At 31.8% G+C, this 25,509-nt stretch overlaps 2 protein-coding genes across 2 annotated transcripts in view; one reads left to right on the top strand and one right to left on the bottom strand.

Moving 5' to 3' along the window:
* Positions 1-25,509, bottom strand: part of LOC123692647 (synapsin) — a 54,322-nt gene that overhangs the window by 16,580 nt on the left and 12,233 nt on the right. The window lies entirely within an intron of this gene.
* Positions 1-25,509, top strand: part of LOC123692451 (tissue inhibitor of metalloproteinase) — a 32,313-nt gene that overhangs the window by 5,424 nt on the left and 1,380 nt on the right. Inside the window, exons 2-5 of the mRNA XM_045637199.1 lie at positions 22,645-22,771; positions 23,463-23,545; positions 23,666-23,774; positions 24,135-24,256. Of these exons, the coding sequence (XP_045493155.1) occupies positions 22,660-22,771; positions 23,463-23,545; positions 23,666-23,774; positions 24,135-24,256 (426 nt within the window). The 5' untranslated portion in view covers positions 22,645-22,659. The remainder of the gene's footprint in view (positions 1-22,644; positions 22,772-23,462; positions 23,546-23,665; positions 23,775-24,134; positions 24,257-25,509) is intronic.

The following is a 25,509-nucleotide window of genomic DNA, read 5'->3' on the forward strand; positions in this document are numbered from 1 at the left end:
GGAATTAAAAACTTATCATACACTTCACTTGGTGAATCATAAATTCGGTGGTTTACATTTAAAAGAGTCCTTTACACATTAAAATGTGAATTTGAATAATTGTTTAAGCAAGATCATTGAAACTGAAAACTCAAATTTTTATTTGTTATATCTAATATATAAAAATCAATGCCACTTTTCGTTGTAATTCCATAACTCGAGAACGGCTGAACCGATTTCGATAATTCTTTTTTTATTATATTCCTTGAAGTACGAGGATGGTTCTTATGTAGAGAAAACGTGAATATGTACCACGGGCGAAGCCGGGGCGGACCGCTAGTATTTTCATATAACAATCCGTAACTGCACAAACGAGTTAGGTACATTAATAAGTGTTACAATGTGACGAAACCTACCTTAATCGATTACGCTACCGTGCGACGCTCAGTACGCAGTAGTCAAAGTTGTAATTCCCGAAATAAACGTGACCGATAAATTTCGAGAAAGGCGTCAACCAAACGATCACGCTGATGCAAAACATAAATATAAAACGACGGATTAAATGATGCACCTCATTTTCTTGCTTCACTTCATAAAGAACCTACGCCTCGTTTAAGGAATTTGGCGACGTTTTAGCAATAGCGTCGTGCCGCCACCGCCGACACATTTACGACGCATTTTGTCTGGTTGCACTTTTTTTATTATTTTAACGTTTTTATCTGTTCTTCTTTACACAAAACACGTTTTACCTGAATTAGTTTTCTTTTTCGGTTCCTTTAAACAGAAGTTGTATCCGCACGATACTTATGAAAGTTATGAGGAACTATTGTTCCTTAGTGTCTTCTAACGAAGTTTTTAAAACTTTCTAATCTTTAAATTGATTTGAGCTGGATAAACGGTTGCTGTACTTCAACTTAAATTAATATTCTTCTTTTCTCCATCATCAGACTAAGTTGAAAAACTTTAAACTGATAGTTTTCGTTATATTACAAAGCTGTAGGTACACTGTAGAATTTATTTAGCAACAAGGATCTTAAACTTTGCCTCTGGCAAATAAATAATATATAACAATATAAAATAATTGCTGTCTATAAAGACTTATGTGGAGAATATATAAGAGTATGTAAATGTAAGGATATTCGTGTAGTAGTAGTTAATGCTGCGAACAAAATAGTATTCCTTGATATACATATTATTTAAACATATTTTATTAGCTATCGTAATTGCTACGGCAGCAAATGTATTTTTAACGGCACAGTCAAATTCTGCGTCGTAACTTTTAATTATAGACAGTGAGGTAATGAATGAATTTACAATTTCTTTTTTCTCAATGTCAGGAAAATAAGAACACATGTGTTTGTGTTGTTTACATTCCTATGTTCACCCAGATTTTTTAGTTATTATTTTATTATACTTGAATGAATGAAGAATGATTCTGCACAATGGTGTGTACCTACCTGTTTTCTTCCCGTAGGTAGGCTTTATTTTTGAACATAAAGCAAAGTTTACGATGTCTTAAATCTTCCTCATACACTCATCAATGAAATTGCGCCGAATATAAACATCCTGTTGAAAATACGATCCAGGTTCTCTAATCGGCCAAGGTTAAATGCTAAATTAAGTTTAGCACAGTAGTCTGTTTACCTGCATGTTTTTTGTAGGCCAATTTAAACTGGCCGCTCATCTTAAAACACACATTTGCGATCTGATAAGTTGTGTAAACAATACGATGTTAACAATCAGTGTTTTTTATATGTTTTACATTGATTCCTTTAATTTTTTATTTTATGTCTGGAAGGTATTATACTTATCTACTATTTAAAAAGGGTTTAACAATCGTGGAGTTAGTTTCATAAATGTAGATAAACTTTTATTTTAAATTGGATTCAAATTAAAAAAAATGTAATAGTACTTAATTGAACTGAGTTATGTACTGTTTTTTTAAAGAACAGTCATACCATAAGATGAGTAAAGCTCGTTTTTAAATTTTAGACAGTGCGTTCATTGCGAATACAAAAAGACAATGTAAGGTCAGAATCATTAACCATGTTTAGCTGTGTTAGTATCAAATCATACTTAGTATCATATTTGGTTTCAGCAATTAACAATGTTAATGTGTTGCTAAAATTCGCAGTAATGCAATATCACTTTTTAATTGATATATATTTTTTTTTAATGAGGGTTTAAATGACAACAGAAACACACAATTTATTTTATTACATACGTACTTGCTAAGCCTACTTGTTTTATTAAAATATTGACATAATTTTAGACTTTGCACCCGTGCTATTGCACATTATGCAATTTTACCGGATTTGTTTATATTTACTTTAACTCTGACAATTCGATATGGAGTTACATAAAAATAATAACTTGGTTTCACGCATGTTTTCCGTTTAAATAAATTGTTCATAATGTATTTTTTAACATACAAGTAGGTATCACTTTTTATACGCATTTAAAGTGTCTGATTATGGCATTTATGTTGCACAAAAAACAGATGTCGAATTGTGATAGATGTAGTGTGCAGTTGATCCGGTAATCATAGTAAGGTTGGATGGCGGCCAAAGTTAGCACTGTCAGATTTATTATCTGGCACATCTACGGGAAATGCGCGTACACGGTAAGCTTCCTAATTGTATTGCGTCATTTATGACTACGTTAACTTCAGTAATCAATCTTTACTACCGGCCCCACTGTTACGCTCCCGACTCTTCAAAATTCGGATTCAACGTATGCTAACAATAAATTCATCACCGGAAGCATTAAAATACAGCCTAAAGATAAAACATGTTTCGAAATGTGTACAAACGTAAGCAGGCTATAATGAATACTATCACTTAATGAGATATGTGAGCGTCGATGTTAATCGCCTACTTGAGTAACCTTGACCTTAGCGATGAACCAAAAATCCGTGCGAGTGTTTGATACAGAACAACCGCTGGCGTGCTTCCAAAACTTTCTTAAAACGATTTAACTGCAATGTTTCAATTAAAACCCACTGTCAGACGATTCGCCGAAGAACTGCATTAAATTGTTTTTAAACGCCTTAAGGCGTTCGTGCTTAAAAAGTCCGCAAATTAAGGTTGTAATTTATGTTATCAGTTGTTATATTTTATACGTTAAGTTGTCTTCAAACTTTTTTATTCCGATATGCCATGAATTGTAGATATAAAAATACGCTCCCTTACAACTTATTTATTAATATTGAATCTATATAACACGCAGGATCGACAAAAATTTACATCTGTAATTAAAATTATATAAATATAAATAACTTGAAGTATAAAAATACTAAACATACCAATGATTTATTATAACAACACCAATGTGTACCTACCTTAATCTTGATACATCCGTGATAATTGAAGCAAATAATCGATTACACATGAACGTAGGTATTTCATATTTATCTATAATAATAAAAGGTACATATTTAAAATCAATATTTATGTTATGTTTAACACAGTAGGTACGTGTTACATACACAATATGAAATGCATTATATTATGTAATACTTAGGTACGTACTTGAGGACAAATCGGTGAATCTGATGATAAATAATTAGAAATGATATCAACAGGTAGTACATGTAATGAGTATTTATCACGATACGCAGAATTACTAATGTTTAATTAACGCGGTCATGCTTAGACACAACATAACTTTTGTTATCAATTTGTAAGGTCAAACACTTCTACTAATAATTACAAAGCTACAGCTAATAGCAATTTATAGAAATACCAGATGAACCTGGCTTCGCCCTAATTGTCAAGATATTCATTATTCAACTTCTAAAATTGTAATACATCTCAGAGCAGAGACATACGTAATAAAATCTTCGAGACACTAAATCGTCGAGACTCGTAAATGTGTTTTATTGTGGTAATTCATATCACAAACAACCACTGGAATTTATACGGTTACCCGTAATACATTCAGAGCCTGGTCCCTCTAATCCGATCAATCACTGATAGGATTATAGCCATCTAACAGCGGCTTTATCTAACAGCTTTGTTAAATTTACTATACGGTCGCGTTACGTGAAACCGGGATATTTAGATTTTTTATTATTTAAAAACAGACAAAATTGTACGCTCATTTCTCTATTATGAGGCGGTAAACCAATGCTGATTTTTGAAATGATACGTGGATCACGTACACTGGAACCCGCACGTTTTGTGGCTTATGTAAAAAACCGAGAAGCCGCAGCGACTTATAGTTTCGAAAATGTTTTACTAAATGTTTGGATTGTGTTATGTCAGACAGAATATGTTTATAGAATAAATAAAAAGTACGGTTGCTTAAAATGCACTTTAGATATTTTTATTTAAAACAAAATATCAGACACTAAAAATAAAATTTTTTATTGGGAATAAGAATCAAAGATAACAAGAACAGATCGAGGTCCATATTTGGTCATCGAAACAATTCAAAATTATTATGCATAACATACGTGGTAATTAAATTCATTGAGCATCGGATGTCGCGTCAAGACCTACTGCACTATAATTAGACCACGACTCAGATTGCTTACGCGTCGGTGCTGAACATATTTGCCCCATTTATTACGTTCAATGTGTTTATTGTTATGTAAATGTGTGCATGTATCCAAATGATATAGCACAATCAACTTTATAAGCATTGTGGCTTCTTTTTATTTCTGAAATCCCGTCTCTCATCGACACTAGTACGTATCGATTTCTTTTCGTTCATTTTCTCATCCAAGTACGATTCCAGTCGTTCCCGTGACCTACAAATTATTGTAAGCGAGAAGTTACGATTCGTGAAATTTCAGTAAAGTTGAATGAAACCTTTCTAACGTTTAACAATAAAGGAAAACATATTCCACTCCATTTAAGGCCGCTTATAAACTCATACCTACGTTCTCACACCCACACGCGTATATCCATGTAAATATAACGAACGTTAAGGGTATAAAAGCAATAAGCTTTTACGGAATGTGATATTATGTGCCACCCAAGAGTTTAGATTGAATCGGAATCCAAACAAAACTTAACGACGAATTTAAAACATATGAATGAAGGTGCTAATCATTTTTATCACGCTACTCCCTATCGTGTTTTATCTATAGTGTTTTCTTAATAATGTCAAAACATTTTATGTCCACATCTTTAACTCAGGTGTATTTTATGACTCTGATTAGGTAAAATCTAGGGCACTGCCACCAACACTGGTCCGCCCACGTTTACTTATGTAAAATGACAAGAAAATAATTCACAAATTTTATCACACCATAAATTTATAATACGCTCAGGACATTTTACATCAAAATAATTGTTTTTAAAAGAAATCTCTACTACTACTTCTAAATTGCTTTACTAAATTTGTTATGAAACTATTGGTACTTCCAAATCTAATCACTATCTAAACGAACCGTGCTTTAAAACAAACTGAAGCCATATATGAGGCCACATACAGCGTTCACAGGATTTGTTTCTTCTTCATGAATATCCGTATAGTTCAGTCTTATATTCTTACGAGCATTTTCTGCGAATTCCATTGTTCGCTAATGCGTAGCGACCTTGCATCTAGACCAGATGCGATAAGCGCGGCATGCGGCCAGCCAATGTAACTCAGCGGTGCATACGATTAACAAGATAACGATCGTCAAAGTAATCACTGTTAGCACCACGTTAGCACACATCCTGGGACAACGCTAACACGAAAAGCTTATTAACATGAAGATGAAAGAAACTGAAATATATGCCCATTTTTTGTAATAAAAATAACTGGTACCAATTAGGTTAATACAGATTTTCTATATTTACTTAAGTATGTAAATTTTCAATTCTTATCAATTATTATTATGTTATTTTTCCTTTGTTTATTTAAAATTTGAAACGGGAACGTTCAGGTTTAATTGGACCAAACGTGGATTACATTCTGTTTCTGATTAAGCCGTTTGTGTTTCACTAAATATGGCTTACGGTAAAGTGGATCATACTACAAACAGTATTCGTTGAATATAAATGAAAATCTTTGTAGATAATGTTAATGAGTAGGTACCATATTAGGATTTCAAAATTGAGACATATACTTATATCAAAAGAAAATAGATACTTATTTTATATTCTTTATATTATTAGTCATCAAAATAATAATGTTTTCTTAAAACCTTTTAAGAAAATGTACATGATGTGTTTAATAAGATAAAAAATATTATTATTTTAAACGAGTCACTTTTTTCAGAATATCTATCAACTGTTTGATAAATGCTGATAAGAAATGAGAAATATAATTTGTTTAAATGTACATGACATACTATTATAAAGTGGGATACAGCATTAATAAAAATCAAATAAAAATATACAATAGTAAATTGAAATTCTCTCCGAATCTCGGAACATAACATTTTTATTGCGCGCGACATGAAGCTTAATGCATGTGATAGAGCTACGCAACAATTTTAGTGGTTTACTTCTTCCATTATTCATTGCATGCTGTTCATTTGCACGTGTTTCCATTTTATATCAATTGATAAAAGTATAAGTAAATTTAAACGTAAGTGCTCAATATGTTTTAGTCTTCACTTTTGCATGTTAACAAGTACGTTCATTGTGATGACTCTATGAGTCGTGGACACGGTAACTAGGGTAATGATCGAGCGCTGTAAGAATTCAATGGTGCCATAAATCGAAATACACTATCGAGTCATCAATCGCGAAATAATGAACTGCTTTATTGTATGCACTAGGTGCAGTCGACAACTATGACTTCATACGCCTAATGAAAGGTTGGTCGAATAGGTAATGCGATCTAAATAGACCGATATGTACCTATTTATTTATATCAAGTAAACACAGCTTTTTTTAGAGCAGAGTTGTATTGGCACGAATATGGACCGAGATGTATTATCTGACATGGACAGTCAAGAAACTGTCACAACGATGTTTCTCGCAACTTGCTCGCAACGCATCGTTCTAGTATGCTAATAATAATAGTTTATAGCGGCACGATATGCTTAAATGCCCTTCAGGGAACAACTTTTTAATCGCGATGTCATTATTCTTTAAATATCAAGGATTGATGTAAGAGCAGAACAGCAGGGATTTAATTATCCTTTGTCGATCCTATCACACTACCATACATACCGAAATACCTATTACTTATGTATTTTAAACCTTTTCTTTTTTTCCGAGAACCCGTAATATATTACAAAAGCCAGATTAGGAAATTGTTAGATGAAAGTTTTCCTGCTAGAAAATGTGATTCATGTAAAACAATGAACAAGCTATGCACAATATTTCTTCGAAGCCTTAAATGTCCGTCATAGGTTATTTGATTAATTTGCAGAACGAATCAACCGTGAAGTAATTCGCATGAATCATTTAAAGTAGCAAGATTTCATCTTCGCGTAATCGCAAATGATTTGCACGAATTTAATGCAGTGCAAATCGATTGTTAATACGAATAATAACGCAGCCAGAATAAAGCGCTTGGTATCTCTCATCCTTGACATAGAGCAGGCGTAAATAGATTAAGTTACATTAGCCAGGGCCCAGGTGTCACCCGATCATGCTACGCTTCTAGCATACATTTCACGTCTGCATTTGCATAAAATCAAGGGGAGAGAAAATTTATGTGAAAACATGACTCAGAGTGATACATTTTTAGCCGTACTATTTTATAATAGTTAGAGATTATCAGGTATGCGTTCATGGTCAAAGTATTTAGCTAGTTCGTACTTCGTGTTGAGACATTGATCAAATTTTGTAAACAGGTTTAATCCAGTGACATAAGTTAAGTGAATACATAATAGAAGAAATAATTGTAATCGTAATAAATAGAATCGCTATTAATAAAGCAATAAACAATTATTAAAATTTTAAAACACTACGGACAAATCGGTTTCAAACATGCATTCATTTGTGAAACCAATTGTGTGGCAGTAGAATCATCACGTGAATATTCAAAGATGATATAATAATAATTATGTAGAGCCATTTTAATAGGCAACATTTGACAGTTCAACAAAATTCAACAACGTAACCTAGTAACGACGTCATAGAATAACATGATATTTCGTTTTGTTAGAACTGCACATTTGCTTAACTTTTTTCAATTATGACTACATATTTATAATAATAATGACCGATACAAGTAATTTTAAGATTTCATTTTACTGATAAACCATTCTAAACATAATAAACAATTTCTGAATTGAACAACTGACGTCGCTACAATTTTGTGTCAATAAACATTTTTTCTTTTTAAATACCAGAGACGTTACTCTAAAAATCGAAATCTGACATCTAGAATCGAATGCATTGATTACTTGTGAATAAAAATCATCATAAATTAATAAATTCGATTGACAAATGTTTCAAATCCTTATCGATTAATTAACTTTAATCGATGATTTTAAGCAGGTTACCTCTCTTCGAAGATAAAATTGATAGACGTCAAATGTTGCCTATTAAAATGGCTCGACTATATATCTTAGACTAATTTACTATACTTACAATACTTATTTCTTATCAATTGTTGACAGCGTGACAGACAGCGTGGCCGTTCCGAACCACATACTGAATACGCAATGCAATAATAGAATACAAAAATACTTACGTAATAATATCGAGAAGGATAATTGTGTCAATGCGTTGCATTCATTTGTTTGTGCGCATCGTCTTATTCACCTCAATCAATGGTCAAAATATCGAATGCTCTCAATACTTAAATGAGGTGTTGTCTGCTATCCAAATTGGGTCGAGGTCGTTTCCATTACGACCTAGAGCAACGTTATGATTTTGCCGGAATTAGATTCGCATATGAACAACAAAACGGCTAGGAACTTTATGACGAATTTATAAAAAAAAAAATTGAGGTAACATTTTTTGGCGGAATTAGCGCATCGTCTTAGCAATTTATTTTTTTAATTGAGATACAAGTTGATTGTAAACTTAATTAGATTAACCATTAAATTACCTATGTTATATAATATTTATTAGAAAATATGACGTTCGTTTTTTATTGACTTATATCAACAGCCAGGCAAGTCTATAGTTTCACTTTGTAGGGACGGATATAGTTGCATCCTGTTATGGAGAAAGTAATCGATTTGATTGTTACCGATGTAGAAAGTTATTATTTTACTTCGATAACTTTTCCTATTATCACAGGAATTAAATAACTCAGTCTGAAATCATATTTCTGTTTTTTTTTGTGATAGACCTAAAAATCAAAATAAATAATTAAGTATTATAAAAAAATAAATATCTTCATTCTAGATTCCTATTTCAACAGTTATATTTTCTTTATCAATTGCAAGTTTTATTCCCTTTATAGAAAAATTAAAAATACAAATAACAATATGCGTCATGATTAAAACATTTCACAAAACTATTGTTATTATTATAACAGACTATATTATAACTATTGTAATTAGACCATATTTTAAAATTGGTAATTAAAAGAGCCTTTCAGTGCATAAAGTAGAAAAAAAAAACAATATTAATATATTATGTAGAGATAAATTGTATAGAATTAATTGTATGTCTAAATTTATTGTACAATCTTTTTAAATAAACAAGATGCATCTTGCAAATTGCAATGACTCCTCGTTTCAGAAAGCTTACTCATTTCTTAGCATCGTTCCAAGACAGAGATGTATTTTAATTGCGTTAAAAGGTACCTTTTAGGCCACTATAAATCCGGTTCAGTATATGCAAACGATATATGTTAACAATTGTTTGACAGTATAACGAAATGTTACACTCTCTTGTTAAATATGTGAAATCGTAAGCTATCACCATGTGAAGGGCTCGCAGTCTCTCTAATTTGTTTAGCAGTTGGCTAAGTAGAATATACCTTTACTATTCCTGAAGCGAAGCCAATTGGTTAAATTTTACCGGCTTTCAATTGCTTTTAAGAATAAGCATGACAAAAGGAACTGTTTAAATCGTATAGACAATTATATTGCAGTATAAAATAATAGCTCGTATAAGTCGTAGCATACTGAATAAATAAAATCTCGTTATTGAAACCATTCGTAAAATTGCAGCTTAATATGTTGCCATCATATTAAGTCAGTCGTTCAATAAAAGGCGGCACTTGCAGGCGGGTCTCGGGAACAAAAGGTAATACGTCTTAAAATTGGCGTTCGGAACAGGTGAGGTCGCGTCACTCGCAGGCTAGCAGCATTCACTTTTCTTCGCCAACAGCATAAATAAATGACGAAGGCCGCTGTTTTTATTTCCATGCCCACCTGGTTTTATGTGCGAGCGTATTTCAAATTGTTTCAAGCATTCTTTCATAACCCAAACTTCGTTTTAAAGACTCGTCCGATCGTAAATTTGTGTTTATGTCCACACATTTCAAATCCATCAATCCTAAATTTAGATGTTGCGTAAACGTTTCAGCGCTTGAGAACAATTAATATGTATGACTAAAACCATTGACTAAAACTGCATTTTTTCTAATAAGCAAAGTTCAAACAAACACAATCTAAAAATTCTTACTAAGTTTTACTTGCACAGTGCAAATAATAATTTTGCCTATGAATGTTGATGATTCTGTAACATAAGTTGAAGTCGTCTTCTTCATTTAGTTCTTTGAAGATAGTGCAATGCACTTTTCTCAGAATTACATAATACGTCTGTATTGTAACATTTTACAATACTTGTGCCTAATGATTATTATATAAATGCAACAACAAGATCCATTGACGTCCGAAGTAACGCTTCATCACAACTAATTCAATTTGTCGTTGCACGATAATTTGTCGATGTCACTTTTAAACACTCTTTGCGGTGTCTTTTTGTGAAGTTACCCCACAATCAATCACTGTATTAATCTAGTTATATCATTATATAATTTATTTAAAACTTATAAATAAATAAATACTTCTATAATAAATAAAAAAGTATTTATTATTATTTATTATAATTATTATGTAGGTACTTCCAATGGATTTTTAATATCATTAAAGAATGTGTTTAACAAGGAAATAGTTTGTAAATAATGTCGTTCCTATAGATAAACTCTAGTAATTACAAATAGTTTAAAGTCGCCGTCGGCGTGCTTGCGGTTTCATCTTGAAACGCGGATGTATGAGAATTCGATTAGTCTGTTATTATGTAACAGTTAATATGTATACATGTACACACACGGTCAGTAATGGTTTATTGACTTGACAGCGCGCCCGGTTCGTTAAATGTTTGATTTATGACCAAAGACAATGCGACAAGAGACGTGTATTTACGATTGTTTTGGTTACATACAATAATGTATAAAAACCTATTATTACATACGACGGTAAATTAACAGTATATTTAACATAACAAAGTTAAATAGCTTTATTTAGAAGTTTACTTTGTAACTTTTGAATAGAATATTTAGCTAATTATTTCTTTAACAGCTGGTTTAATGCATAGTTACCAAATACATTTTCTATATAAGGATGTAATTTATAAATAAGTGTTTCATGAAGTATAGTAATTATTGGAAGATATTTAATTCTCCAAACTGCAGCAGCGTAACAACCAGTCTTTTACTAGATACCTAAAGCCATTATAGATACAACGATTGCGGGCTTATACGTTGATGTTATCTAAACATTATTATCTTTTAACGTCTAAAACGGTCATGTAACCTAAAAGTAAGTAGCGGTACGTTCAATTCCCAGACACATCGATCAATATTTATAGGGGGTCGATAAATCAGCATCAGATCACTGAACAAGTGGACAACCTTGATTATTCAGGCTTGACACTGCGATGACTCAAACTGCATTAACGCTGATCTGCCCAACGGCTTGAAACATAAATTTCATAATTGCAGATGCGTAGACAATTCACGAAAAAGAGAGCCTCGGCACCCATGAATAATGCATGCACAAAGAAACGATTCCTTCAGTAGATATAGGGAACTTAGCCACGATATGGCACAATTTTATTTCTCTTTGCCTAGTGTGTCTCAGGGTGAGCCGCTTCCAAGATAACGAATAAATAAAACTTTCCTTTGTTTCAACGATGTTGCCTAAAGGTAACGTTTCCTACAACTGGCGACATTGAATTGTTGATAGGTTGAACCAAAATAACTTTTGCGTTTTGACCACAAGACAGGAAATGCTTTAATGAATAATGCTCATCGTTGTAAACAGCATCATCTCAATTATATCTTTTCATAAAAAAAGTATCAGTCAATTAATTAATTATTCAATCGTGGGCGTGAGAATGATCGTACTTCGTAGTAAATTACTGGAATACCGCAATATACTAAAAATAAATTGTAATGAATCATGGCTCATTCAGTAGTAGCTCGGAGTGACGCAGCTTTATGACCCGCACAGGGACGATAAAAGCAATTTCTACGAAATTAAACACTATAATATGATGCCCTACAGGCTTCGCCGCCTTGGTAATGTCCAAGGGATAATGATATGATACGATATTTGACAGATTAAGGAGTACTTCAGAAAGTATTTTATTAATTCACATAAATCTACGTTTCACTGTGAGTCAATGATGTTGAACCATAAGTCTTATCATTTTTCAAACGAATTTTATGATATTTTTATTTTGTTGTTATTCTGACTAATTGTATCGAATACTATTTTAGGTTGACATTTATTTATCAGTTGATTATTTATTAATCTAAAAAAAGATCAGATCGTTGTATTTTTTATCTTATTAATAAATAATTACGTACTGCCTCCATTTTTGTGTCCTCAAGTTCGATTAACTATGGAATTTTGACATTGATTTATGTGAATACATTTAATGGTAGGAAGTTTATATTAATTTTATTGCCCCACGCAATCAGATTCGCTCGCTTTACACGTTTTTTAGAACATCATTAGTATTCATATTTAATTGTTTTTAAATCATTCTATTAATCTTTTTCATGGTCTTCATTTGCATAATGTCAAATAATATTTTGTTTCTTCATTTTTTATTTGTTTTGATAGTTATTTTCTTAAATTAACTTGGTAGATACTTTTTCACCATTCATTCATTTTAATAAAAAAAAAAAATAACTGCATTTCTGGTTTTTAAAAAATACCTCAGATAATAAATCTCGGCATCGATGATCGAGTATATCTGGTACTTAAGTATTTTCTGTATTGGCTACTACATGAATTATTTCTTATCAAATACAAACATGTTATAGTTAGCAAAAATGAATATCTAGTTTACTGTTACTAGTATATCGAAGATAATTGGAAAGGCTGCAGCTTGCAGGCCGCGAAAGTTGACCTTGCTGGTGCAGTGTGAGATTAACGGCATTCGCATCCACTACTTTCGCTCACAAATCTACCCTCCTAGAGCCAGCCACGATGTACCTATTAAGCGAACAGTTATGAACGTTATCCAGAATATGAACTTAAATCTTAACAAGTCTTTATGCAGCCGCTTATCGATAAATTAAAGCAGCTTGTGCCTTATGTTGTGGAAAATAATTACAATACTTTTGCTCTACGTGTGGATATCGGTGGAATAGGTAGGTACGTTCTCAATAAGATATAAGAGAACGAAGTAATTTTTAGAAGTTTGTTTTTGAAGTGAAACTTCTTTATCGGGGTTGGAAAAAAAAAATGTAGTGTAACATTTTTTTGTTATGCGTGACATTTTTCCGTTACGCGCCATCTTTTTCTTATCCCTACCACGCGTGATTCGACGTATTTATGTAAAGTTGCATATAGTAAATTATTTTTTGAAAAATAAGGTCCAAAAGAAGTTTCACTTCTTACGTGTGTACACTAGTACACGCACACATTTTTTTATCTTACTATTCTAGTTAATTGATGATTTAGTTATCAACATAAATTGGTAAGCCGGTAGCTAATTTAGAAAGTAAGTGGAAATATTTATGCATGTGAACCATCGAACTTCTGTACATTGCACTACCTGCACGAAACATCCAGAGAGATGGTATTTTATTGACAAATTATTTGCATTACCCTAACGTGAGTCAGTACAAGTCATACATATTAATAGAACATTACTCGTGAATGTTAATTGCACGTATTTGTCTCAATATTTCAAACGTGTTACGTCGTGAGGTTTATAAGCATATCTATTATCATCTATAACGCACACAACTTCAATTATTAGCGGTTCTTATAGATGTAAAAAGTACATTAAAATTGTAGCTCACGTTAAAATTATATGTGTTTCTTCGGAATCAATGCATCAGCGTATCAATTACATTATACAGCAAGCCGTAGTGATGTGATTGATGGTTGGTTGATGTACGTCTCACACGTCTAAGTATACATCATATGATAATTTCACGAAACAAAATTGGCTAGATTTATTGCAACCACTTATCTTATATTATTTTAAACTTGGTCACCATTTATTTAAAATAAATAAATATATTTTTTAATTATGTAAACACGGTACCAAATATGTATATTGTAAACTGTGAAATTTAAGTATTTTTAACAGCATGTTTTTTATAAATCAGTATAAGTTTAAAGGTAAGTTTATGTAAGTTTTTCATTAAAATATAAATTTATGACGCTATAAATAAAACTATGAATTAACAACGTTTTTCTTTTTATGTAAGTGTAGAGATATTATAGCAAATATTACTCTTAAAATTTAAAACCTTCGAATACGTCATTATATAATTAAAGTGATACGATCAATTTGCCCTTACACATAATAGCATATTATTAGAGTAATAGTTATGAAAGTTCTTACGTGCGTGGGCGGTCAAGTTCGCTTGTAATATGTTGTTGGGAACAAGAGGTCAGATCTCAAAGGTTCACCGCCTTATAGAGAAAAGAAGAACCACAATGACTCACTAAAGTTACTTCGACTAACACATTGTTTGTCCGCATTTTCCGCTAACTAACGCAGGATATTTTCGAATGCGGTTGATAGCAAAAAATTAGTAGCGTTTAAAACCGGTGGCTCAAATGTCAACAAGTGAGTACGTTTGTTATTTGACAGCCGATGGACGGTGCACATTCTAAAATAAACTCATTGCTATCTATGTTTGTACATTGCAACATTAGTTTAATTCATTAAAGATATCTTTCCCTCGGTGGTTTATTTCGGTGGCGTGTTGTGATCGTGAAATTTTATTGTTTTTGCTGTGTATAAACCTGATTATCAACAGAGCTTCAGAAATCGACCCACATCGTAACAGAACTACGTGAGTTGGCCGCACACCAAGTGCACTCATAATATTTCTCATGGCTTCACTAAACATCGTGCGAAACGGACAAATTTATGTATTTACTTTTGTAAACTTTCGGTTTGCGGAATCAAAATCGTACGTGCAGATTTTATATACAAGTACTTTGATTCGATTTTGGATATTTCGTGAAAACACACAATTTCGAGCTGCCAAGTTTCTAAAAGGTTTTAAACAAGAATTTAAATTTTGTTTTTGAGGTCCTAACGTCTGAAGTCTGAAGTAACATTGATAACGTTAAATATATTCAATGGAGCCAGCCGCTTGCCACCGTCGATAGATAATATTGTAATGAGACCCACATCGCCATTTTCGATATTTAAATTCCATTATTACTTAAAAATTGGAAGATATGCCATCATTAAATACGTAAATTATACTATACCTAAATAAAATTGTATCTGACAACAATGTTCAGTCATTTATTTAATAATTGTATGTATTTAATGTTTACTAACTGTATAAAATTTACACAATACATTAATTACTCTAAGATCCCATTAATTTGCCTCAAGGAATGGGCGCTATTTGTTCCAAAGCATTAATGGCTAAATCTCAAAGTGAAGAGGAAAACAGAAACAGCGTGTTCACGCCCACACAGCAATTAGTAGAACCACTTGTAAACAAACCACTCATTAGATTGAATACCAGTCATGTAGACATAAGTCTGGGTTACGTTCAAATCAATGTCGGAATATTAGATAGAATAGAAATTGATTCAATAGCTTGCTGCACTTTAAATTAACTGAAGTTTTATTTTGCGTAAATCAAATGGGAGTTATCGACATGAGTCACGTGTAGACGACTTGTTATAAGTATAGTTTGCGGTAAGTTGTAGTGGATTTTTTATTGGTAATTTTTGGATTCAGGAAACTTAAACAATAGTACATAGTCAAATAACTTTTTATTAATTGGATTCAGAAATATAATTTAAAGCTTGTAGGTAAAGGTAAATTTAGTCCCTTTAAAATTTTGCCATAATATTAGCCATACCTTCTACTATATTACTGAGTAGCATGTAATTTAGAGAACTAAGCATCATAAAATTTCATCGTTTACTTTCATAGCGGTTTGACTGTCATAATATTAGGTTTATTAAGAACCCGAATAATAGTTGGAAAGTTTAGATCATTATTCTATTTAATATTTATCGCAATTATTATCGTGAACGTACTTGATACTTACGGGATGAGTACCTAGCCTCATTTATCTTCTACATCATAAAAGACTTTCATGTAAAATAAACTTTAAATATTTCTGCCGGCTTAAATAATTATGCTCTATAAGTATAACCCTCTTATATCACTGTCATGATTTGCACTATAATCTGAATCAGGCTTTAAAGATCTATGCTATAACAAAATGTTTGTACCGTTAAAAAAACTTAACAATAATATCGTGAAACTCAGAAAATGTTGCCAAATGCAGTGAATACTGTTAATCTTAATGTTTAACACAGAAATAATTGCCCAGACCAATTAAAAAAGTAATTTTTACCCGACTGAGTTTAAAGAGCTTATTTTTAATTACTGTATATTTTAAACATAAATCGACTGTTTTACGAACGCATCTAACATACTTTATGTTGTTGCATTTATCTGAATCTTTTATGTGCCTTCTGTTGTTTTATATGAGGATTTAATATTATTAATATTATAAGAAATAAAACAGAAATTGTAAAAATTATCATTCATAATGATTCATATTGGTAAATTGATTTTACTAGCTATAATATTCACTGCATAATTATGTAAATGACGTATAATAAAAACGTGTCTGGATGTAATTGCAAAGAACATCAATTCAGACAATCTGATGCAGCTAAAAATTATGCGAGTCTTAACAACTTGCACTACAGGGATTTATTTTTAAATAATTTAATAACATGCGAACAATTTCTCGTACAATGCGAATAGCGAATAATACGAACAAGGCTTACACTAATTGCATACTTTAGATAGGTACTAAATTTTATACGAATTTTATGCGTAATTTTCCATCAATTTCCTTTTTATTATTACTCATTGCTTTTATGTTCAGGATGTATTAAAATCAAACGTATTATGAATGTCAGTATCTTAATTTATTGCGTGTTTGACAGCGTATATAAAATAAATACAATCTTAACATACTTTCCAGAGGGATTTCGGTCTTATGACGCAAATGCACTTTCGCTCTTACCCAACTTTAAATGAGTCTTTTATCGGTTTATACGACTGTCATTTAAATAACACCTGGCCGTGCACCTTATATCCATCAGTTAAACGCATATATAAATATGTTAAAAGTGATTAAAACTTTAAGATATGCGCCGGCGCTACAACATCTTTAGAGGTAACTGGTAAAGCATAGCAATGCGATTCGTATCAATTTTATACGTAGAAAATATAAGAAAATAGAATATCGTCATTTTAACGAGTTTATCAACCTCTTCATCCAAATAGATTAATTTGTGTAAAAAAATATTTGTCTATTTTATTAAAAACTAGTGGTCCGCCCCGGCTTCGCCCGTGGTACATATTTCGCAATAAAAGGTAGCCTATGTCCTTTCTCGGGTATCAAAATATCTCCATACCAAATTTCATACAAATTGGTTCAGTAGTTTAGGCGTGATTGAGTAACAGACAGACAGACAGAGTTACTTTCGCATTTATAATATTAGTATGGATATATCGATAGCCGTTTGTAGATTCTTTATTCATACTATTATTAAAACAACGTATAGGTACAAAATTATTTTTTAAATTAAAATCGTTATTTCTTAGAAGTAGTTTTTACGCTACCTCGTTTTGTATGTGGGTTAACAAGCATGTAAGCGCATTATCATATTTCAATACTGTAGACACAAATGAATACGAGTAGATTACAAAGATTGATTAATGTTAAGCGATTTAATTGATACGTCACGAATCCGACATATCAGCGATAGAATATTTATAACATCCGTCAGGTATTCCGACACCATCGATGCGATCAAATCTTCACATCGTTAGCACTTTATTTATCTTCCGAACTATTTGGATTGCATTTTTTTTTATTAAACAACTATCACAAACGGAAGAAGTTTGTTTAATAGTAGGCAACTTTTATCCAGTATAATATAAAAATATGAAAGTTTTAGCATATAACCTATAGATATAGGTAATTCAGCTAATTCTTATACCTATTTTTAAATGTTTTCATATTTCAAAAAAAGCATTTTTCCATCAATTGAAAAATTTATGAGCACATTTGAGGAAATAATTAAAATAATTCTGTAAACGGAAGATAAATATGATTTTACAACCACAAATTTCACGTTAGTTATCACCTACCACAAACTGTGACTATGAAGTACCCACTCATCTCATTCAACAAGTCTGTGGAAATACATATCGATTCAATATAATATCAATCATTTTATGCAATTAAATAATAAATGGATCAATCTTGTTTGTATTAAATTTATATTGTTTAAATGAAATATTTTCTATTGAATTATATTAATATTTTATTGATAAATATTTTTCCTTGGAAATATACAACTAGGACATTCTTATCAGCTATAGAAAATATTCAAAGAACATATTATATTTATGAGAATTAAACTTAAGGATAAAATATTGAATTCTCTTTGCACACACATTTTATTGGTTGAAAAATAAGTCATAAACATTAGAATATTTTCTCTATTATTCTATTATTAATTATCTTATAATACAAGGTAAATTTTGACTAGTATCAAAATAAAGGTAATTGAATATAAACGGAAAATTGAATTCCCTAGAATGTTTAAACCGCATCCAATCAAAAACAGGACACTGGAACGTAACCAATTTTGTGTTTATTTTCGAGTAAATAATTGAGAAACCGCTGGACATGGTTAAGTAGTATTTCTTGCCAATTCCTGAACGAATAATATCGCTATTCATAAAATTAATTTAACTAAGTACTTAATAAATTTTATAAAACTAATTTAAGTAATTACTACTAATACTACTACTAGTACAATTTAAGTTACTTAATTTTTTTATCTTTAAATTCTGTGTGTAATAAGGAGAAACAATAATATACCTAATTATTACTCAAGAGTGACGTAACTTTTGTTAGGTTCCATCCATTTGACCTTCCACGTAATACCTAAAAGAAGAAATTCTTATATTTTGATCAGATTGTATTACGTAAGAATACGTGACGGTTATCAGTAGGTATCGATGCGATCTGTTTTTACAGGAACGTGCTTCAATTGCAATAGAGATAGTGTTGCTACAGTGATTTTGATTGGTACATTAGTCAAATATCTTCCATTGCTTTAGCCACACATTTATATAATGTACTTATAAGCAAATCGCAAATTTTTATAAAAGTAACAAATTCATCGTTTTTACAAGTAACCTTTATATAAAGCGGCCTAATTACTTTTTCAGTAGGTATAATAATTGTTCCATCGAAAAGGTACAACGTGAGTTAAATACGAAGACTTGAAATAATAATATCCTTCATCTCCATATGAAGAGAATAATTATTTTACTTCCTGAGTGTCCATTACTTGTGTATTGTGAAAAAGGAGAGAATTAATTCAAGAACCTACACTTAGTACAGCATTGAATATTTATGAAATGCTCTTTCAGAAAAAGAAATCAATAATGATGAAGGAGTGACTGATCATTTTTCGTAATAATATTTGTAAAGCGGTATTCATTTTATTTAGTAGATGATCGTTTCCGAATCAGTTCATATTAAATTATTCATTGTCTTGCAACATCTTTGTAAGTGGTTAAAATAAGTTTTTGAAATATTGGAACGTGAAACAACCGTGATATCAATAACCTTATGTTCCTCGATGAACCCTGACAAATGAGGCATTGTTGCGGCGATGCGACGTGACGTTAAGAATTTGCCATAGAATGCACCTATAAAATTTCCGCATTATAATTTTTTATTTCGTTGCGTCCAAGTCGAAGCCGCGGTTGAACTTATTCATTTCATCCGAAACAAACGATCCGACAAGATGTCCCAGACAGACTTCTTTTGTTGAATATGTCCGTAAGTTTTTTTATAATTGTTTGACTATTGAATAGAATTGCTGTAGGAACAATTTTATAGTTGGGTAGATACTGTATTATTGAGTTGTATCTCCGGCGATATCAATTAATACTGTTGTAAACTTCACACAATACCAACAATGTCCCAAGTTGCATTGCATCATCATCGGTAAAATCACTAGCGTGTTGCATTTCGCTGTTGTTTGCCGGTAGCGAGTAGGACAAGTATCTACTCCTACACATTCCGACCCTAATGCTTCCTTTATTGTTCTCTAACTTTGTTGTGTTGGAAAATGACAAGCCATTACCAACAGTATATGTGAAAGTTCCACAATACCATTCACGGCTTATAATTGAACTATAAATAGCGAAGCTTTGTTGTTTTACTAATTTTATCGCATCATCGTTATCGTTCCGTTTTAACCGTATGTGATACTATGCTGTGACAACCATACCATCAATTAAAATTCTTTAGCTCTTATCAGTCAAATAGATCTAAACAACTGTATTACATTAAACCATAAAAAATGTTTAAATATTCTCACGTAGTCAACAAAAAATTGATTTCTATCGCATGCTTAACATCGATTCGTGTGCTCGGTTTAAATAATAATTAAAGATAGCAGATAGCGCTGTTCGTGAGATAAACCGAGCAAATCGGATCAACGTCAACACTCACAAAGGGATACCATCTATTTGCGCTTTACAAAATTCTTTTCCATCACTTTTGTTAAGCCTCAAAGCAGTTTAATAACTGTCGGGCTGTGACAGCGAAGCCTTTGTGAGGATAAAGGGACAATATACCTGTGGACACGTCATTTTTACTTAAAACATCCGTACTTTGTAAGAAAAAACAAGGCCAGTGCATCTATATGGTACCTAAAGTGGGTCGCAAGTGTCGCCTTGTGGTTTCTCACTAACCACTTTTCAGTTATATTTGTTGTTTTTGTTAATTGCGTATTTTGAAAATATGTTAACAACTAATTTAATTATAAACATTTATTTAAAGTCGTGCAGCTTATTGTAAAAATTACATTATATATTTTCACAATTATTGTGTTTCACAATTATTTTCACAATTATTGTGAAAATATATTCAAAGTTATGCAGAAAATATAATAAAACGTACATTTGTATAAACAAACAGAATTAACTATGCCCATTACCAATTCGCAAAATCGAAAATTAAGGGTCGCTAAATTAAACTCAAATCATTGAATTAGGGTCCAAATTGGTGCCATTAAGTCTTACAAATTGTTCTTGTTTGTGTATTTGGATGTCACGATGCGGTACAGTGATTAGGGGCATACAGACTGCAGCCTGCATTGTAATTTGTGGCTTTAAAAACCAGACCCATTCAATGTGGAATCAGATGATCAGATATCACCCTATTGACATGAGGTATTTTTGGCATAAATGAATGCGCTGTTAATACATTATGCAGATGTATTTATGGACTCAATAATCTAACCTGGTGAATCATTACCTTATTATAAAGAGCCATTGTCAATAATCAAAGGGGTTTCGACAACAAATTTCCATTTATAGAATTTATTGAACAATATATACCTGCGTATTTAATTAGTTTCATTTGTAATATTCTCAAATCTCCACGTTACCTTTTTATTTCATAGAATTATTATGGAGCGATTTTAAAATAGCATTACTAAAATATTCAGCGATAAGTCATGGCGCGTAATAACGTGACAGAATTCACATTAAAATTGCAAAAATATCCAGTCAGCACCTTACCAATACATAAACGTCGTAGACGATGATACTTTATAGAGTACCTTTAAGGATGGGGTCACATTTTATTGGTTTTGCTGGAGGTTTTTATGTGTAAAATCTATAAAAATTTATCCCGTCCATAAAATTTACATTGTAAAAATCACATGCGGCACTTTGTGTTTTCATATGCGTAAAGGATTAATAAGTACAATAACTGTAGCAAATGGATGATTAATTCCACTCGGATGATATATTTCGGCTTACCATAAATTGGGTTTTATGTCAGAGCAATTTTAACGTTCACATTAATGGCATGCTGTAAAAGTTATACAACCGTATCATAGGAATCTCTTATTTCGTATCGTTCATTGTTATTTTTTTAAGTATTAATTATTTGATGGAATAGGGAAAATGAAAAATGTGTTTATTCTTAATCGAATAAATTTCAAATTCAGGGGCGTCGCTTGATGCTTAATATTTTTGATTACTTGCAACCGTGAATTATCATGCACGGATTATTCCCAATAAAATATAACTCCACTTGATCGCGTTAAAGATGCTTAGTTCTTAGTTATTTTCATGAAACGTTACTAATTAGAGATTAGGAACAAAAAATAGCTGTAGAAGAATGGAATTAACATCAGAGGATTAATGAACTGTAACGATTGTCTGTGACCGCTAAACAAACGTTTAAAAAAGGTCTCTTATAAACATTTGCTAACAAGTAATATCTTTTCAGATAATTAGAGTGAGCATGCTGACTAGACTAGTGACGATAGCACTGGTGGCAGCGACCTGGCGGCTCACCGACGCCTGCTCTTGCTCACTAGAACATCCACAAACACATTTTTGTAACAGTGACTTCGGTAAGTTTACCTTTTCATTCAATCGTCTATTTTAGATATACGAAATGTGACCAACAACCTAATTTCAGAAATAGTCATGCAAATATCTTTCGGGTACTAAACACAAGGATACATTGAAAGTAGATTTTATCAAAAAGTATCCATTATGTCTTGTGTGTTACCTAATTTAAGTTGCGACAAAATTTGGGTCAAGCTTGTACAGTGAAATACCATATCCTGATAAAAGATTGGCGTCGATTGATAGCGTATTAACATTATGTTATCGTGTTTTGCATAGTAAGTGCGGAAGCTGAATGCCCAAATCTTTTAACCCTTCACCCTCCTATCTTGCAGGCAGATCTTGTTTCCCAATCACACTAAAGGCTCACGACATTCTCAATATTTATTTTATTACAAACGCAACTGGCGACATTTAAGATATTCCATCTGAAATACATCTGCTTTCGTATACTTGAAAATTCTTTTTTATTTAGCAGAGTAATTTCCCGTCTTTTGTCATTCGCGTTCCAAGATATATCTTGTCGAAAGGTATTTCTTCTTTGTAGAATTGCATTGCTATCTAGAAGAGTCTCATTATAGTACAACCCGGACATCTATTTCCTCGTAAATTGAAATTGTATAACGAAGCAGATGTAGAAAATCTTACAAATTGAAGTACTGAACACTACAAATTTATTCTATTTCCTTACAGTTATCGTCGGTCGAGTACAAAGACTATTCAGAGGAAAAGATTTCTACGACGCTTACAAAGTGAAAATTCGAAACGTTTTTAAAGTAAGCAATATTATTTATTATTTTTCTTAGTGTCTTCAATAAAAGAATATATCATTGTTGTTAACTTTTGTTTGTATAATGAAAAGCCAGCCTCAAAACAATTCATAATTTTAATTACAGGCAACTCCAAAGGCAGCTTTAGCTCTAAAATCAGGTCGAATATTAACGCCCTCTCAGGATTCCTTATGCGGAGTTAGCCTACAGCCAAGGGAGACCTATGTCATAACAGGTATTGTAAATTTGTAAATACATATTATATTCTTGAAATCAATTCCATATATTATTTTCTAACGCATATCTAAGCTAGTTTCATAGACATCAATTTATAACAACGAAAAGCTTACCTAAAGCTTCACGTTAAGGCTAAATGATAACTAACTGCACGCCATTACACAACAATCAACTTCCAATTTCCGTTAAATATTAACGCATTATGTCGAAGCATCAGCTAACAACTTTTTGAATTCATTTGACCATTTACCCTTTAACGTACGTAATACGACGACAAGACGTTGTTTGATGATAGCTCTTTGCTCTTATCATTATTCTAATGTAAACTTGAGCAAAATACTAATAAGTTGAGTCACAGGTCGCGTGATGCACCTGCAGGCTCACGTGCAGCTGTGTGGCTACATAAACAAGTGGCGGGAGGTGACGCCGCGGCAAAGGAAGGGATTCCGACTCCTCTATCGACAGGGCTGCACGTGCAAGGTAATTGATGGACAAACTAATTATTGTACTAGTACATACGACTCATGCAGCTTTATAATTATCGAAATACACGACAGTATGACCACACGAAGCGCGGTCGATTTTTTCATTCTGTTGGCCTTAAACAATTTTGTTTCATCCTTTATAATAAAAAGGTTGTGTGATCGTTTAGTTACATTGGTAATTATTACAAAGCTAGAAATGCCACTCAAAGTTATAATATGTATCCTTATTATCAACTACCTAGATGATAAATTGAAAGCAAGGCAAATGTATACATTCACGATAATAAAAGGATTTGGATAATAATTTGGAATAAAAAAGCTAAAACTTCATCCAAGTAACTCAAGGGATCTGACGCATGCTCACTCTTCAATGAAACAACAATATAAGTTTAATATTAATATTCAAGGCAAGCAGATATTATCCAATGTTATCTTTTGATTAATTATTTATGAGACCAAGCATTTATGATAATAAGTTTAAAACACGAATAAAGCGAAATACGGAAATTCAACGCACTTCCCCAGAGCGTTAATAAACAAAACATAAATAAAGAAAACATTTCGAGTAATTACTCCTCTGTATACATGTTCCTGAACGAAGCGGTTAATCTACCTCAGTACAATAGGATTAAAATTGAAGTATTAAATAGAAAGCGATTGTGTGAACATTTCCTTCGTGTAAAATGAAAGCGATGACTTAATTGGAACCGATGACGACGTCAGGCTTATTGGATTCTCGTGTTAATTCCGCAAACTTGTTTAGCTTTGCCTTCAATTACATTACGAGTATCAAGTAAACGAGTCATGAATTTTCCCGCTGTAGTATAAGATTCGTGTGCAAAACAGCTTAAGAACAATACTATTAAGTTAATTTTCTTTAACTGCTTACAATTGACCCAGAAATGACAGCATTTGGAAATAACAATACGTTGCCTTCTAATGTTTAGTACTTAGTTTAACTCTTGGGTAATCGTGCTATTTGTTTAAAATAATATTACGGATAATAATATAGATTTCGAACTGAACATTACTCTTTAGTAGTTGTTTTATTGGAAGGCGTATCCACAGTATAAAATCATGAACTACTATGATCACGTATTAGTTCCACAAAGAAGATGTAATCATATTATAATGAACTATTATTTGCTAGATAACATATTACTATTTAATTCTATGTTAAAGGATTATACCAATCAATATATAAACCTTGAGCATCCAATGCAATATAATTATGATATATTATAATAA

This window comes from Colias croceus, chromosome 6 (assembly GCF_905220415.1).
Source record: "Colias croceus chromosome 6, ilColCroc2.1".
Taxonomy (NCBI): Eukaryota; Metazoa; Arthropoda; class Insecta; order Lepidoptera; family Pieridae; genus Colias; species Colias croceus.